This window comes from Chelonoidis abingdonii, chromosome 1 (assembly GCF_003597395.2).
Source record: "Chelonoidis abingdonii isolate Lonesome George chromosome 1, CheloAbing_2.0, whole genome shotgun sequence".
Classification (NCBI taxonomy): Eukaryota; Metazoa; Chordata; order Testudines; family Testudinidae; genus Chelonoidis; species Chelonoidis abingdonii.
The window spans coordinates 20,426,571-20,440,028 of record NC_133769.1 but is presented as its reverse complement, the minus strand read 5'-3'; the positions used below and the strand labels follow the sequence as shown (position 1 = coordinate 20,440,028).

General features: G+C 45.3%; 1 protein-coding gene across 2 annotated transcripts in view; it reads right to left on the bottom strand.

Annotated features, from left to right (window-relative positions):
• Positions 1-13,458, bottom strand: part of SEMA3E (semaphorin 3E) — a 283,264-nt gene that overhangs the window by 96,130 nt on the left and 173,676 nt on the right. For both annotated transcript variants that reach the window (XM_032801538.2, XM_032801539.2), the window contains one exon: positions 3,581-3,640. In XM_032801538.2, the coding sequence (XP_032657429.1) occupies positions 3,581-3,640 (60 nt within the window). The remainder of the gene's footprint in view (positions 1-3,580; positions 3,641-13,458) is intronic.

Genomic DNA, 13,458 nt, shown 5'->3' with positions numbered 1-13,458 from the left:
TTGGCATGCTAACTCTTGTCTATCTCAGCTGGGAGGCATGCTTCCAGCTGCAGTGTAGTCATACTCTTAAAGTCTTAGCTCCTTGAGTCATGTGATTAGGTTAGAATCTTAAGCTTTCATTTAAAAGAATGTAAATTTCTCGCCCTCATGGTTGCAGAGAAGAGCTGGAAAACAGAAACACTATAAAGACTCAAAACACCACAATCAAATAAAAAGACTCATAACTTACTTAAAAAAAATCTTATGGAGTGTGAAGTCAATCTCATGATTATGGAGGGGCCTGACTCATGATTTTTGACTGTTTGGAGTTGGCAATACTGATTATAGAGCATTTCATAATCAATAATGGATTCCTGTGAGAAAAAACATTGCAGTGTTCCACGGTAATGGCCTCAGTGATTGTAGTAACATTATTGTAAACTTCAGGGGGTATGAACAATTATAGCAGAAGAACAATGTATATTTTTATAAGAGAATGAATATTTAACTTCCCTAGAAACCTGTAAGACTGCAGCTGGGGACAAAACATCATAAACTATAATCTGTAAAAGCACTGTGAGCAAAGGGAAATGGGGCTTTGATTGTAATACCAACCTCTCTTGAGAGGGAGTAATAGATAAACCTCAAGTGCTTCGAGAATCAGACTAAGTTAGATAAATTCCAAAAGTTTGGGTAATATTGAGAACATCTTGATTCTGTCCAGTCAGGTTGGAAATCTGAAGACAATAGGCCTTATCCTATGATTTCATGGTATTCCCTGCTTCTTATTGGGAAGAAATCACCACAAGGAAGGTCCTTCTCATGTTTTTCCCCTTCCACTTCTGCTTTCAGATTGATTTTAAAAGCACAAAAACATGAAAATGAGAACAGCCACACTGGGTAATACCAAAGGCCCATCCAGCCCAGTCTCTCATCCTCCGACAGTGGCCAATGCCAAGTGCCCCAGAAGGAATGAACAGAACAGGTAATCATCAAGTGATCCATCCCCTGTCACCCATTCCCAGCTTCTGGCAAACAGAGGCTAGGGACACCATTTCTGCCCATCCTGGATAATAGCCTGTAGCAGTGTGGACCTCTGCTCCTGCCCTGAAGGGGTTAAAAACAGCCCTGGGAAGGGGCTGGGGCTGGAGAAAGCAGCCTTTAGGCTGCTTTGATTGGGGAAGTGGCTGCAGCTGGGGCCACGCCCCAACCTGAGCCACAGGGCCTAATAAGAAGGCCAGGGAGTCTCTCTCTGACTGGAGAGGGAGACAGGCCTGGCTGCTTGGGGACTCACCCAGGGGATCTAAAGGAAGGCAGGGTGGGGGGAGGAAAAGCCTTAGGAGCTGGGAAGCCCTAGGCCAGCAACTTCCCAGACTGCAGGGCCTAATTCTAGGTCTCTAAGGTACTGGGGTTGCAGAGGGGCAGCCGGAGGGTGGGTAAAGGCAGCCAGGCCAAAACCCCTTTGCCTATGACGAGTGGCTGATACTGCAGTCTGCCCCAGGGCGTGGGGCTAGACAATGATTGGGCAGTAGCCAATACTGAGGCAAAGTGGGGATAGTGGGGTGGGGTTCCCCTGGGATGGGGGGGAGACCCAATTAAAGGGGCACTGAGGTCCAGGGAGGGACCCGGGGCCAGCAGAGGACAGGTGGATCACCGGCCTGCAGAGGGTGCTCTGGACACTGGACTGAGCTAATTTCCCAAGGATGACCAGTAGGAGGCACCGCAGGGGTGCGTCTGCACGTTTACCTAGCTATTGATGGACCGATCCTCCATGAACTATCTAGTTCTTTTTTGAACCATGTTATAGTCTTGGCCTTCACAACATCCTCTGGCAAGGATTTCCACAGGTTGACTGAGTGTTGTGTGAAAAAAATACTTCCTTTTGTTTGTTTTAAACCTGCTGCTTATTAATTTCATTTGGTGACCCCTAGTTCTTGTGTTATGAGAAGGAGTAAATAACACTTCTTTATTTACTTTCTCCACACCAGTCATAATTTTATAGATCTCTATCATATCCTCCCTTAGTTGTCTTTTTGTCCAAGCTGAAAAGGTCCCATTCTTATTAATCTCCTATATAGACATAGGACTGTAGGAGATATCCTGGGTCATCGAGTCCAGTCTCCTGCTCTGGCAGTAACCTCAGTGAAATGAGGGCTGAGAAAAGTCTATTGAACATTTTTAGAAACTTCAGCAAGATTCCCTTCAGCTTCAGATGTGTATGGAGTGAGATAGCCTGGTTGTTCATTTCTCAAAACTGGTGCTTCCATGCCCTCAAGGTAGATGAGGAGTATGTTTTTCATGCTATTGTTGACTATTGCTGTTTATAGCTTCCTAGGCGTCACTGACAATATTTGTTGTGGCTCTGTTTGTGCTTGACTGTTTGCTATATTTTCACACATCAAAAGTATCTCTGGCCTTTTGAAATCCTCTCGTCCAGTGTAAGCTAGATCAGTGGCAGGTGCATTCATTAGGTGCTGACAATGAACCTGATGCTGTACTAAATAAATATCAATTGTAGCCCAAGAATTTTCAGTCTATGGTGCCAAATGGGAACTCTGTACAGGTGTGAGCCCCGGCATCCTTGCACTGATCCCTGTTAAAGTCCCACAGACCTTTGTGTGGGGATACATCCACCCCTGTGGTCTGCTAACTTACACTGCATTTTATATATTACTATTAATTTTACTTGCTGCTTGTGGGTATGCTGTAAGAAGTAGTCTAGTCTTTAGGAGAGATTAGAATCAAAAGAGGCTGCAGCTTGGTGAACCAGGATAGGATGATATTCCATGCACATGGCAATATGGACAAAGGCAGGGAGATAGGCATGTAAGAAGGAAAATCAATAGGGTGTCTAGACTGGCATTACTAGCAACCAACAGTGGGTGAAGAGGGAAGATGTGATAGGAGACAAGGCCATTATTCAAGCTAGTGCAGAACTTGAAGGGGAGGCTAGAGATGATATGTTCAGAATGACAGATGAGATGAGGGAGATAACTTTAGCAGTCACATTGTGCAGGGGGTGGCGATGGCTAAGTTAGTATCAGAGAGGCCTAAAATTAAGAGGTTGTAATACTCAAAATAGATATTAATATGGAATTAGATGAGAATTTCAGCATGTGGGACAGAAAGTAAGGAATGAATTGTTGTGGTGGGAAAATGGCAAGATTTGGTTGAAATGGATTTGTGAGGATAAAGTTCTCATTTACTCAAGATTGAGGAAATCAGATCTTGCATTGAAAAAAGAAGAAACAGAACCATCAACACCTGTTAGCAAATGGCTTTCATTCTGATGCCAGTCCTATCACATCTCATGAACTAAGCAGTGTCAGGCCTGGCCATTACTAGGGGTGAAACCTCCAAAGAAAACCTACCTGTGTAGTAGGAGCCGGTGTGTTTGTTGCTCAGCTATTGCTTGGTCTTGAAAGCAATTAAACTAGTGGCTTAATATGCTAACAATAGTCATGCTATAGATCCACATTGCAACATTCAGAATTGGATCTTGATTTTGAACACTCAAAAATTAAAGGATGCTTTGATCCAAGTTTCTGGTTCAACCCCATTTCTAATTAAAAGGTGATAATTGCAAATTAATCATACTTACAGCATCTCTTCCTTTAATTGTGCATTCTTCTGCCTGCTGGGGTGTACTGGGCCAATGTATCTGAAATAACACAAGATCATTCAAGTGAGGATATAAATGTGTATAATTCACAGCCAATCCAGCTTTTCCTCTTTGGATGGGGTTAAAAGATTCACCACTTTCAATGTACAGTTTTTGTTGCTGCAGTTTACACAGAAATATTTTATAATGTTTTGCAATATTCCAGTTTTCAGAACAGTTATTAAGCTAAATATTCCAATTTTTGCCAAAAGGTTTCTGACTATACAAGTTAACTATATAGGTCTATAAGGAGGCATTTAATTTCTCCTGGCGGTCTTCTCCATCAGATACTGGAGGAAACTCGGTATTGGTTCTCTGAACTGAAGGGAAATCCATGGACCAAAGCATTTTGTACTAATTCAGTACAACTGTGCCCACTTAATATCCAAAGACTTTAAACACTTTCCCATTGAACACCAATTTGAATATCACTTGTTTCCTGCTCTAAACATCACTTAGGACAGAATTCAGCTCCTACTGAAGTAAATGAGAATTTAGCTATTAATCTCACTAAAGGCAGGATCAGTCGCTTAGTGTCAATTATTGCAAGCAAGGCCAAATGTCACAAATGGCTTTTCAGTTAACCTATGCTATAGAATTTTGTTTCATTCCACTTTGTATGGATGAAAAATATGTGAAACTATGACCTGGGTGACTAGCCTGATAATTTCACTTTTTAGCACTTTAAGAACTGAAAACAAAAATGTCTCTACTTTGGGTGATACCATTTTCAGCTCAACGAAAATAAGGTTTCTGCTTGGAAATTCACAGATAAACAGTGGGAAGTGACTGTTGACATTAAGGTTTGTTCGTATTCCACTTGGAGATTATTATTTTATCTGCAAAATGTTTTTAAATGAAATCTTTTATATCTTAGCTGCCTAAATCCCTTTGTGAATCTAGCCCTGTCACATTTTGGATGGAGGTATTTAATGTAAGTCCTCAAAATCCCTTCTCAAGTGCTGTTAAGACAGCTAAATTTCCACCAGCAAAACCTCCTGTATCTGCTGATGGGCATGCTCAAAGCTGCATACATTCTGATACCCACACTTAAGTCCTAGTGGGATCCGCAAACTAGGCATTCCCCAGTCTATCTTGCCTGCTGGGCCCAATCTGGGAGGCATTCCAAAACTACGCTAGAGGCAGTAGCACTCTTACACCCAATAGCCCTGTGGTAAGAGTATTCACCTAGAGTGTAAATGAGATGAGTTCAAATCCCTACTCTGCCTGATTTAGAGCAATGATTTAAACATAGGGTCTCTGACCTCCCAGGTTGGTGTCCTAACCACTAAGCTACAGAATATTAAATAGTTGTCAGGCAAAAGTGAGAATGAGTCTATAGCCCAATGGTTAGGGCACTCACCTGGGATGTAGGACAGACAGATTCTAGGCACTGTTAGAATAACTATACATAGAGATATCAAATCTGTAAGAATTTTACCACTGTATGTCCATTTGTCTATGCTGAATTTTCTTTAACAGTGCTAATGTAGGCTGCATTTGCACTGCATACTAAGCCAGATACTAACTGGCTGTAAATAGTAGCCTTTAACCCTCTGCATGTTGTTTTTCTGGATGTTTAAATTTTTATTTTTATATATGATGACGAAGGCCTTAACTCTGCATTGGGGCTATGCCAGGATTGCCATAACTTGGCATGCTGGCATTAGCTGTAACTGGGAGATTTCTCCAGAGCATCTGAGCTGGAATAACATTATACTAACACACACTTTATTGGGCTTCATGCTTGACCTTCGGTTTGGACAGAATTATTCAATAACTGTCATTACTCTGAGTCACCATTTGAAGGACATTTGTACATTGCATCTTCAGTAATGTTTTACTTCTACAACATTATTTTCATTTCTAAGGAACCCATGGTACATGATCCTTCCTGCTAACAGTGAACTGAAAAGGTAGGAAAAGGCTACTTAAAAATATACTTTTCAAAGGACTAAGCATGTGGAATGGTAAGATTGTACTGATAGCTGGGCTAAACTCACATCTGGTTTAACTCCATATAAAGCAACGACTCTGAGCAAATTCAGGCAGAGGAAATGTTTTAATCAGAGCTGGAACGATGCTTAGGGCTTGGCTACACTGGAGAGTTGCAGCGCTGGTGAAGGGGTTACAGCGCTGCAACTCACTCTGTGTACACACTTGGAAAGCCCAGCCAGTGCTGCAACTCCCTGGCTGCAGCGCTGCTGTACACCTTGGTCTTGTTGGGTGTAGCGATTCCAGCGCTGGTGATGCAGCGCTGGTCATCAGGTGTGGACACCAAAAGCGCTGTTGTTGGCCTCCAGGTATTAGGAGGTATCCCAGCATACCTTTTCAGCCACTCTGCTCATCGTTTCACACTCCACTGCCCTGGGCTCAGGTGACCCGCCTTTAAATGCCCCGGGAATTTTAAAATCTCCTTCCTTGGCTCGCCAGGCGTGGAGTGCAATCAATCACTGACCATGCTCCATGCCCCAAATGAGCCCCAGCGAGAAATGGCGAGCTGCAGGACCTCATCAGTGTTTGGGGTGAGGAAGCTGTGCAGTTACAGCTGCGCTCCAGCAGTAGAAATTATGATATCTATGGGCAGATATCAAAATCCATGCTGCAAAGGGGCATGAACGGGACTGCTACAGTGCAGGGTTAAAGTAAAGGAGCTGCGGAGTGCCTATTTCAAGCCCGTGAGGGAAACTGGCGCTCAGGTGCTGCCTCATGACCTGCCGTTTTTACAAACAAGCTGGATAGGATACTTGGGGGTGACCCACTGCAAATCCGAACACGATGGACAGTTCAGAGCTGGGAAAGGAGGTGGGGGAGGCTGTGAGGAACCAGAGAGTGAGGGTACTGAGGGTGGAAGATACCCCAGAGTCCCAGGAGGCATGCAGCCAGAGACTTTCTCAAGCCAGGAGGAAGCTAGCCAGTCGCAGCAGCTGGAACTTCTTGGTGAAGAAGATGCAGAGGAGCGTGATCCGGTAGCGGCTTTTAAAATCTTTTGTAAGGGGGCGGGGGGGGGGGGTTATGGCTGCTGGTGCGTGCATGCTGCCTAGAAGTGGAATAGCCCATTGATTTGGTCTATCACGTCGCAGTAATCGGCCTCTGTAATCTCTGCAAAAGTTGCCATGCTCTGCAGAAATGTGCTTGCGCAGTTTATAGGAGAGAGCTACCATGGTCCTGTCCCAGTCAGGCTAACGCGTCCACGCCACTGTGTCGTGCGGGGTAGGGGACCATTGCTGCACACAGGCAAGCTGCATATGGGACCAGGTGGAATCCACATTGCTGGAGAAGACCCTCCCGCTCTTCCCAGGTGATGGCGGAGCAGGGATATATCTGGAAGGATAAATCCTGTTGAAAATGTAGGGATACTGTTTAGTGCACTGTCCCCCCAGCTGCAGCTGGTCTCTGCTTTCCCCAATGCACGAGAACCCATTGAGCCCTGCCTCAGGCAGCTCCCTTCCCAGGGAGTCGCAGCAGAAACATGATTCATCTAGTGACCAGCCCCAGTACTCACCCATTTCTTGTCTGCTGTTGCCTCTCTGTGCTATGTTAGGTATGTGTAATGAGCTACAAAGAGCGTAAAACTCCTGCACCGTGATTATAAACATACAGCATCTGTTGATAAATGTTGTTTCTTTTTAAGTGTCGTGAATACTTGGCTCTAAGTGGTACAGAAAAGAGACTACTAACTTGGAAGGCGCAAAGAGACCGAAGAGATTTGGTGAAAGCAGTTATGATCAGTATGCCAAGAGACAGTAAGAGAGTGCAAGACTGGGAAGGAAAATTGCACCAGTGAAAGCAAAGAGCAGGAAGAAGTGGCTAAACAGGAAAAAAGAATTCGCAAAGAGAAACAGCAAAACAGCTAGAAGCCTCCTGCGCGCCAAACAGACGTGTAGCAGTCACTGGAGCCATGCAGCAGATCTATATCCTGTGTAACCCACCCCATCCAAAGTCTCTCCCTTTTGCCCCGTGTTTGCTATAACCCCTTCCCAGTATCCTGCTCTTCTTACCACCACAGCTGCCCCCCAACCTGTTGTACTACCGCCTGAGACTAACGACCCTTACCCTCTTGCACCTCAACCTCCGCACCTGCAGCATAGTAATCTGAAGTGCTAGCAGGGCATTGCCAGAGCCTCTAGGCGGACAATGGCAAGATTCTGACTGTATCAGTTTCAGCAGCCCTATCCCCCCGCCCCTTAGTACTGTATTATTTAATAAATGATTTCTTGGCTTTTAAAACAGTTTTTTTATTTGCAGAAAGAGAAACTACTTACCCCAAAGGAAAATCATTGTAACCACTGCACTTAACCCAGTGGCAAGGCACCAAACATTACCTGTTGCTTTCACCCAAATTGCTCCCGTCAGAGGATCTCTAACCCTTGAAGCCCTGTGCTGGGATGCTCTAGTAGCCCTGCTCTCTGGCTTGGGCAAATTCGCCCTTCCGGCCGTTGAACCTCATAGGTCACTCGTCACTGATGTTTCACCTTCCCTTCACAAGATTATGGAGGGTACAGCACGTGGCTATAAACAGCAGGGATGCTGCTTTCCCCCAAGTCTATGCTTCCCATAAAGACACGCGCACGTCCCTTTAACGGCCGAAAGCACCCAAGTCATTCTTGCACTCGGTTCAGCCTGTAGTTGAAACCTTCCTGCTCCTGTCAAGCTCCCTGTTACGGTTTCATGAGCAAGGCCATTAAGTGGTAAGCAGGTGTCCCAAAGGTCACAGTGGGCATTTTTGACTCCCCTCTGTGATCTTCTGGTCTGGGAAAAAGTCCCAGCCTGCAGCTTCTGTAAGAGCCACGTTCGAAAAGATGTGTGCATCATGCACCTTTCCGGCCAGCCTGTGTAAATGTAAGTGAAATCCCACGGTGCTCTCACAAGTGCACTGGAGAACGAAGAGAAAATAACACCTTCCGTAATGTACTGGATGCCCTGGTGGGTGTGGGCCGAAAGGATAGCGTCCCATTATCGCCCCCTCACAGTTAGGGGAACGAACCATTGTGCAAGCACATCAGAATGTCCGGCAGTTCCCCAGAGTCATGGCTCTTCTTGAGCAGATGCCCGATTAATGGCCCGCAACTTGCAATAACGCTATTCAATGGCTCGACTTCTCAACTCCAAATGGTTCGCGACCGACAGATAGCATGTCTGGAGTTTTTGCCATCCCTTCCAGACTGCATATAGCCACCCGCTTCTCCATGAAGCAGACAGCTCTCAATCTCGTGTCCTTGCGCCGCAACGGTGGGGGCGAGCGTACAGCCAACGTTCCATGAAGTGCTTCCTCGCCGATAATGTTCTGCAGCACTGCTCGTCAATCCCAGAACTGCAGGGCGATGTGATCTCACCACTCAGTGCTATGTTCCCGAGCCCAAGGTGGCATTCACGCTGCCTGAGCACGTCCATTACTACCACAAAGCCAATAGTGCCACCGCACGGCTCAGGTGAATCTATAATTGTTATTCATTCGTCGGACTCCTCACTGTCACTTGTGGAAGCAGAAGGATGCTCAACTGCCGAACGTGATTGTGCTGGCGACATTCATCAGGAAAGTCCTCAGTCAGCTCGAGCCCTTTCTAACAGAAACCGCGTGCGACTCACAATGGCACAAACTGCGTGGAAGGATGCACCCAGGGCGTTGGACGGGAAGTTGAGACTGATCCGCACCCTTCCGTCCCTCCCAACGCCCAAAATGGGACGAGGTGCTCTGTGGGATAGCTGCCCACAATGCACCACTCCCAACAGCGCTGCAACTGCTTCAAATATGGCCACACTGCAGCGCTGGTAGCTGTGAGTGTGGCCACACTGCAGCGCTGTTCCTACACAGCTGTATGACCACAGCTGTAACTCCCAGCGCTGCACATTTCCAAGTGTAGCCAAGGCCTTAGTGTCTCTGAATAACACCACACTTCAATCTGGAGAAGTGTTATAAGCTACAGATTCATGCAGTTTAAGGTCAGAAGATCACATAGTTTGATCTCCTGTATATCACAAGCCAATTAAGTTTCATCCAGTTAACTCTGTATTGAACCCAATAACTGGTGTTTGACTGAAACATACCGTCCAGAAAGGCAACCAGTCTTCAAACCTTGATTTGAAGTCTTGAAGAGATGGAGACTCCACCACAGTGATATGAATAATACACACCATCACACAGGCCTCCTCTCCTAAGAGTTGTTAGATAATGATAGTCTTGTGGGGTTTGTCTCAGGCCTCAAACGTGTGCAGAGCCAGATGCAAAAAGTGGTATCAAGAGGAATAAGAAATCCCAGGACAGTGAGGGTCATACGACGGAGGCCTCACAAGGTATACAGAAGTATCTGAACATTTGTATGGTTTTGTGAACTAGTCCTGTGAACCTATTGACATGCACTTTCCACTTCTCAGATCACTGTTTCTCTTCCCCCACCCTCCAATCACTCACCACCCTCCACACAATACCACAGCATTCTCCAGACAAGGTCCAGAACACTACAGTATCACCACTGGAAGCTGTAGTGTTCAGAACTATTTCTGTAGAATACACTAACAATTTTAACAATTTTATAAGTTATAAAACTGCTGTGTGTGATCTGGAGGTAAAACTCACTCCTGAAATCAAGGCCTCATTATGCTAGGTGTTGTACATACCCATAAGAAGAGAAACACCTTATCCAGTGAGTTTACAATCCAAATAGGCAGGGGTGTATTATCGCCCAGGCCAACAAGGCCTAGGACTAGGCCAGCAAATCTGCAGGAGTGGCAAATTTGCTTATGTCCCCTCCCCAACTCCTCCCCTTCCCCAAATCCCTGGCCTGCCTCCTCCCCCAGGTGCATTGCGCTTCCCTCCTTCCACCTCCTTCCCAGACTTGCCCTGCAAAAGCGCTGGGAGGGAGGGAGAAGCGAGTAGCGGCATGCTAGGAGGAGGCAGAGCAGAGGTGAGGTGGGCCCCGTGAGCGCGGGGAGTAACTCGAGGGTATGGTGTGGGCTGGGAACCGCTCCCTGTCTCAGCTCACCTCCGCTCCACCACTGCCATCCTCTGAGCGTGCTGCAACTCCCCTTCTCCCCCCTCCCTCCCAGGCTTGCTGCAGGGGAGCAGAGGTGAGCTGGCATGAGGGGTGGGGAGGAGGGACAGCAATATTTTGAGGGCCTAGGGGCGGCAAATTTGTTAATCCACCACTGCAAATATGTAAGACAGTCACAGGTAAGAGAAAGGAAGTATCATTATCCCCATTTTATAGATGGGGAACTGAGGTACAGAGAGATTAAATGACTTGCCTAAGATCACATGGGAAGTCTACAGCCTGCGGGGGTTGAACCAAGGTCTCCTAAATACCTAATCTAATGCTTTAGCTACAAGACTGCTTCCTGAGAGCTTGTTGCTGGTTTTAATTGTATTAATTCTTAAAATGATGTAAAAGATGCCCAGGACAATAAATAAAGATTTTTTTTTTAATGCTGTTACGGTACTTCTATACTACCCGCTGGATCGGCAGGTAGTGTTTGATGTATCGGGTTTTAATTTATCCTGTCTTGTCCGGATGCGATAAATCGATTGGTGAATTGACACCCGTACTCCACCTCGGCAGGAGGAGTAAACGGAGTTGACAGGGGAACCGTGGCAGTCGACTCGCCGCCATGAGGATGGCCAGGTAACTCAAACTAAGATACTTCAATTTCAGCTACGTGAATAGCGTAGCTGACATTGCGTATCTTAGTTCAAACCCCCCTGCAAGTGTAGTCCAGGCCTTAGAAAGAGAAATGCATTCATATTTAGTCACCTACAGGTACAAATGTACTCTATATTCTAAATTTGGTGTTAGGGAATCAAACTCTGGGAAACAGATGTCTTTAACATGTAGACTCCACACAGTGCACACCTCAAATTCTCCACCAATTAAGTTATTTTAGATTTGCTGGATTATTTTGGCAGTCAAACACAAAAATCATTTTACATCCACCCAGTACTTTATTGCTTTTCTCAGAGGAGCTCCTAACGACTCATCACAGCCAGGGCCAGCTCCAGGCACCAGCATTCCAAGCAGGTGCTTGGGGCAGCAATCTGCAAGGGGTGGCAGTCTGTGTATTTTTGTCCCCAAGCAGCGCACCAAATTGCTGCCGTGGACGGCAGGGGTAGTCCATGTGCCATGTGGAACACGCGTTTCTGCAGTGGCAGCAATTCAACGGCAGCTTCTATGTTGAGCTGTCTGCGGCAGCCCAGCTTCTGTCTTCTGGCTGAAGACAGAAGCTTCCACTGAATTGCTGTCACCTTGGAAACAGGCATGCCGCCCTAACAGCGCATGGACTGCCCCTGCCGTCCACGGTGGGAATTCGGCGCGCTGCTTGGGGCGGCGAAAACAGTAGAGCCGGCCCTGATCATATCTGAATATTCCAAGGAATTCTTGGCCCGTTTTCTGACAGAGGGGATGCATCTGTGATAAAAAGGGTTTTTGTTTTGTTTTTTCTAGATAATCTCCAGGTCTCAGATTTAAGGCCAGAGGCAATAAAAACTCTCTTCATATTCCATGGCATGGAGACATGGGGAACACTGCAACAAAGTTCTTTCACCATTTTTTAAGGATACCAAAGACAAAAGGAGATTTATAAAATATGATCCAGAGTCATTAGCTTTACAACATTTCCCTGCTGCTTCTGGAAACTTGTCTCTTTTACCAGAGATAGGACTGAAATAGATACATTTGCCTTTCCTCTTTTTTTTTTTCTCCTTCATCGTATCAGCTTGGAATGGTAATTATACTCTCTTTGGTTTATAACTGTGTCTTAGATTAATTCAATGAGTGTTTGCAACATGAAAGAAAAGTTCAAATGGCTAATTAATATACCATTAATTACAGCTTGATGAGGTCCTTAGGTAGAAATGCATGAACCGGATCACTCAAACTTCACTCTACGTTTATAATGTGAAAACGTCTGAAGTGACTTCCGTCTACATCTTTGCTGATAAAACTGTTGGACCTAGCAGCAGTCCAAGTCTCTCTACTATGCCCTCTTGACTTTGTAGTGGATATCTGCAATGCACTCTAGGATAACCAGCAGGAAAAGCCAAAGAGCCTATGAAAGTTTAATTCCGAGGGGCCAAGCTCAGTGAGGTCATATTTCCAAATATGTTCAGTCAGGCTGAACATTTATTTCAGTTTCTGATCTTTTGCATATCATTTAAAAAGAAGTTGCCATAAATTTGATATACTGTATGCACAAGCCTCCAGACAGAGGGTGTAGTTTCAGAATAAATGGCTAATCTTTCTTTTAAAGTCACTGGAGTGAGAGCCTGAAGAGTGTGTCCAGATGGGCCAAGATGTTTAAGATGGTTGGATAGAAGCATAAAATGTTCTCTGCTGTCATCTCTTCTTATGCTGATTTACTCTTAATTGAAAGATTGGTTACTTTATAGAAACAGACACTTCTTAAATGTTTTTGTATCTCTGGATGCTACTCTCCTCACAGGATACGAGCAATTTCTACCAAATGCAAAGGCAGTTAACGCCCATCTTACAGTGGAAGAGTAAGGCTCTGTGTGTATCACTGTGCTTTGTGGAGTCCTAACATTTAATTTTCTATATAACCACATTAATACACTTGTCTCCTGAGTATTTGCGTAAGCTACTCATTGTCTAAGGGTTGGTAATCAGTTAAAGATATTTTTCTAATAGTGTTTTATTTATTTTATTGTGAAGTGAATTTGATGCTGTTGAAAAGGGTCAGATTTAAAAATCCTTTATCCACAGAGCAGGCGAGCACAGTGTGTGCTGTGGACCTGTCCTTACACTGCTCTGTCAATGTGCTTCCAGTCTGAACCTCAGGGGTCAGAAAGGAGTTCAGTCTCCATCCCC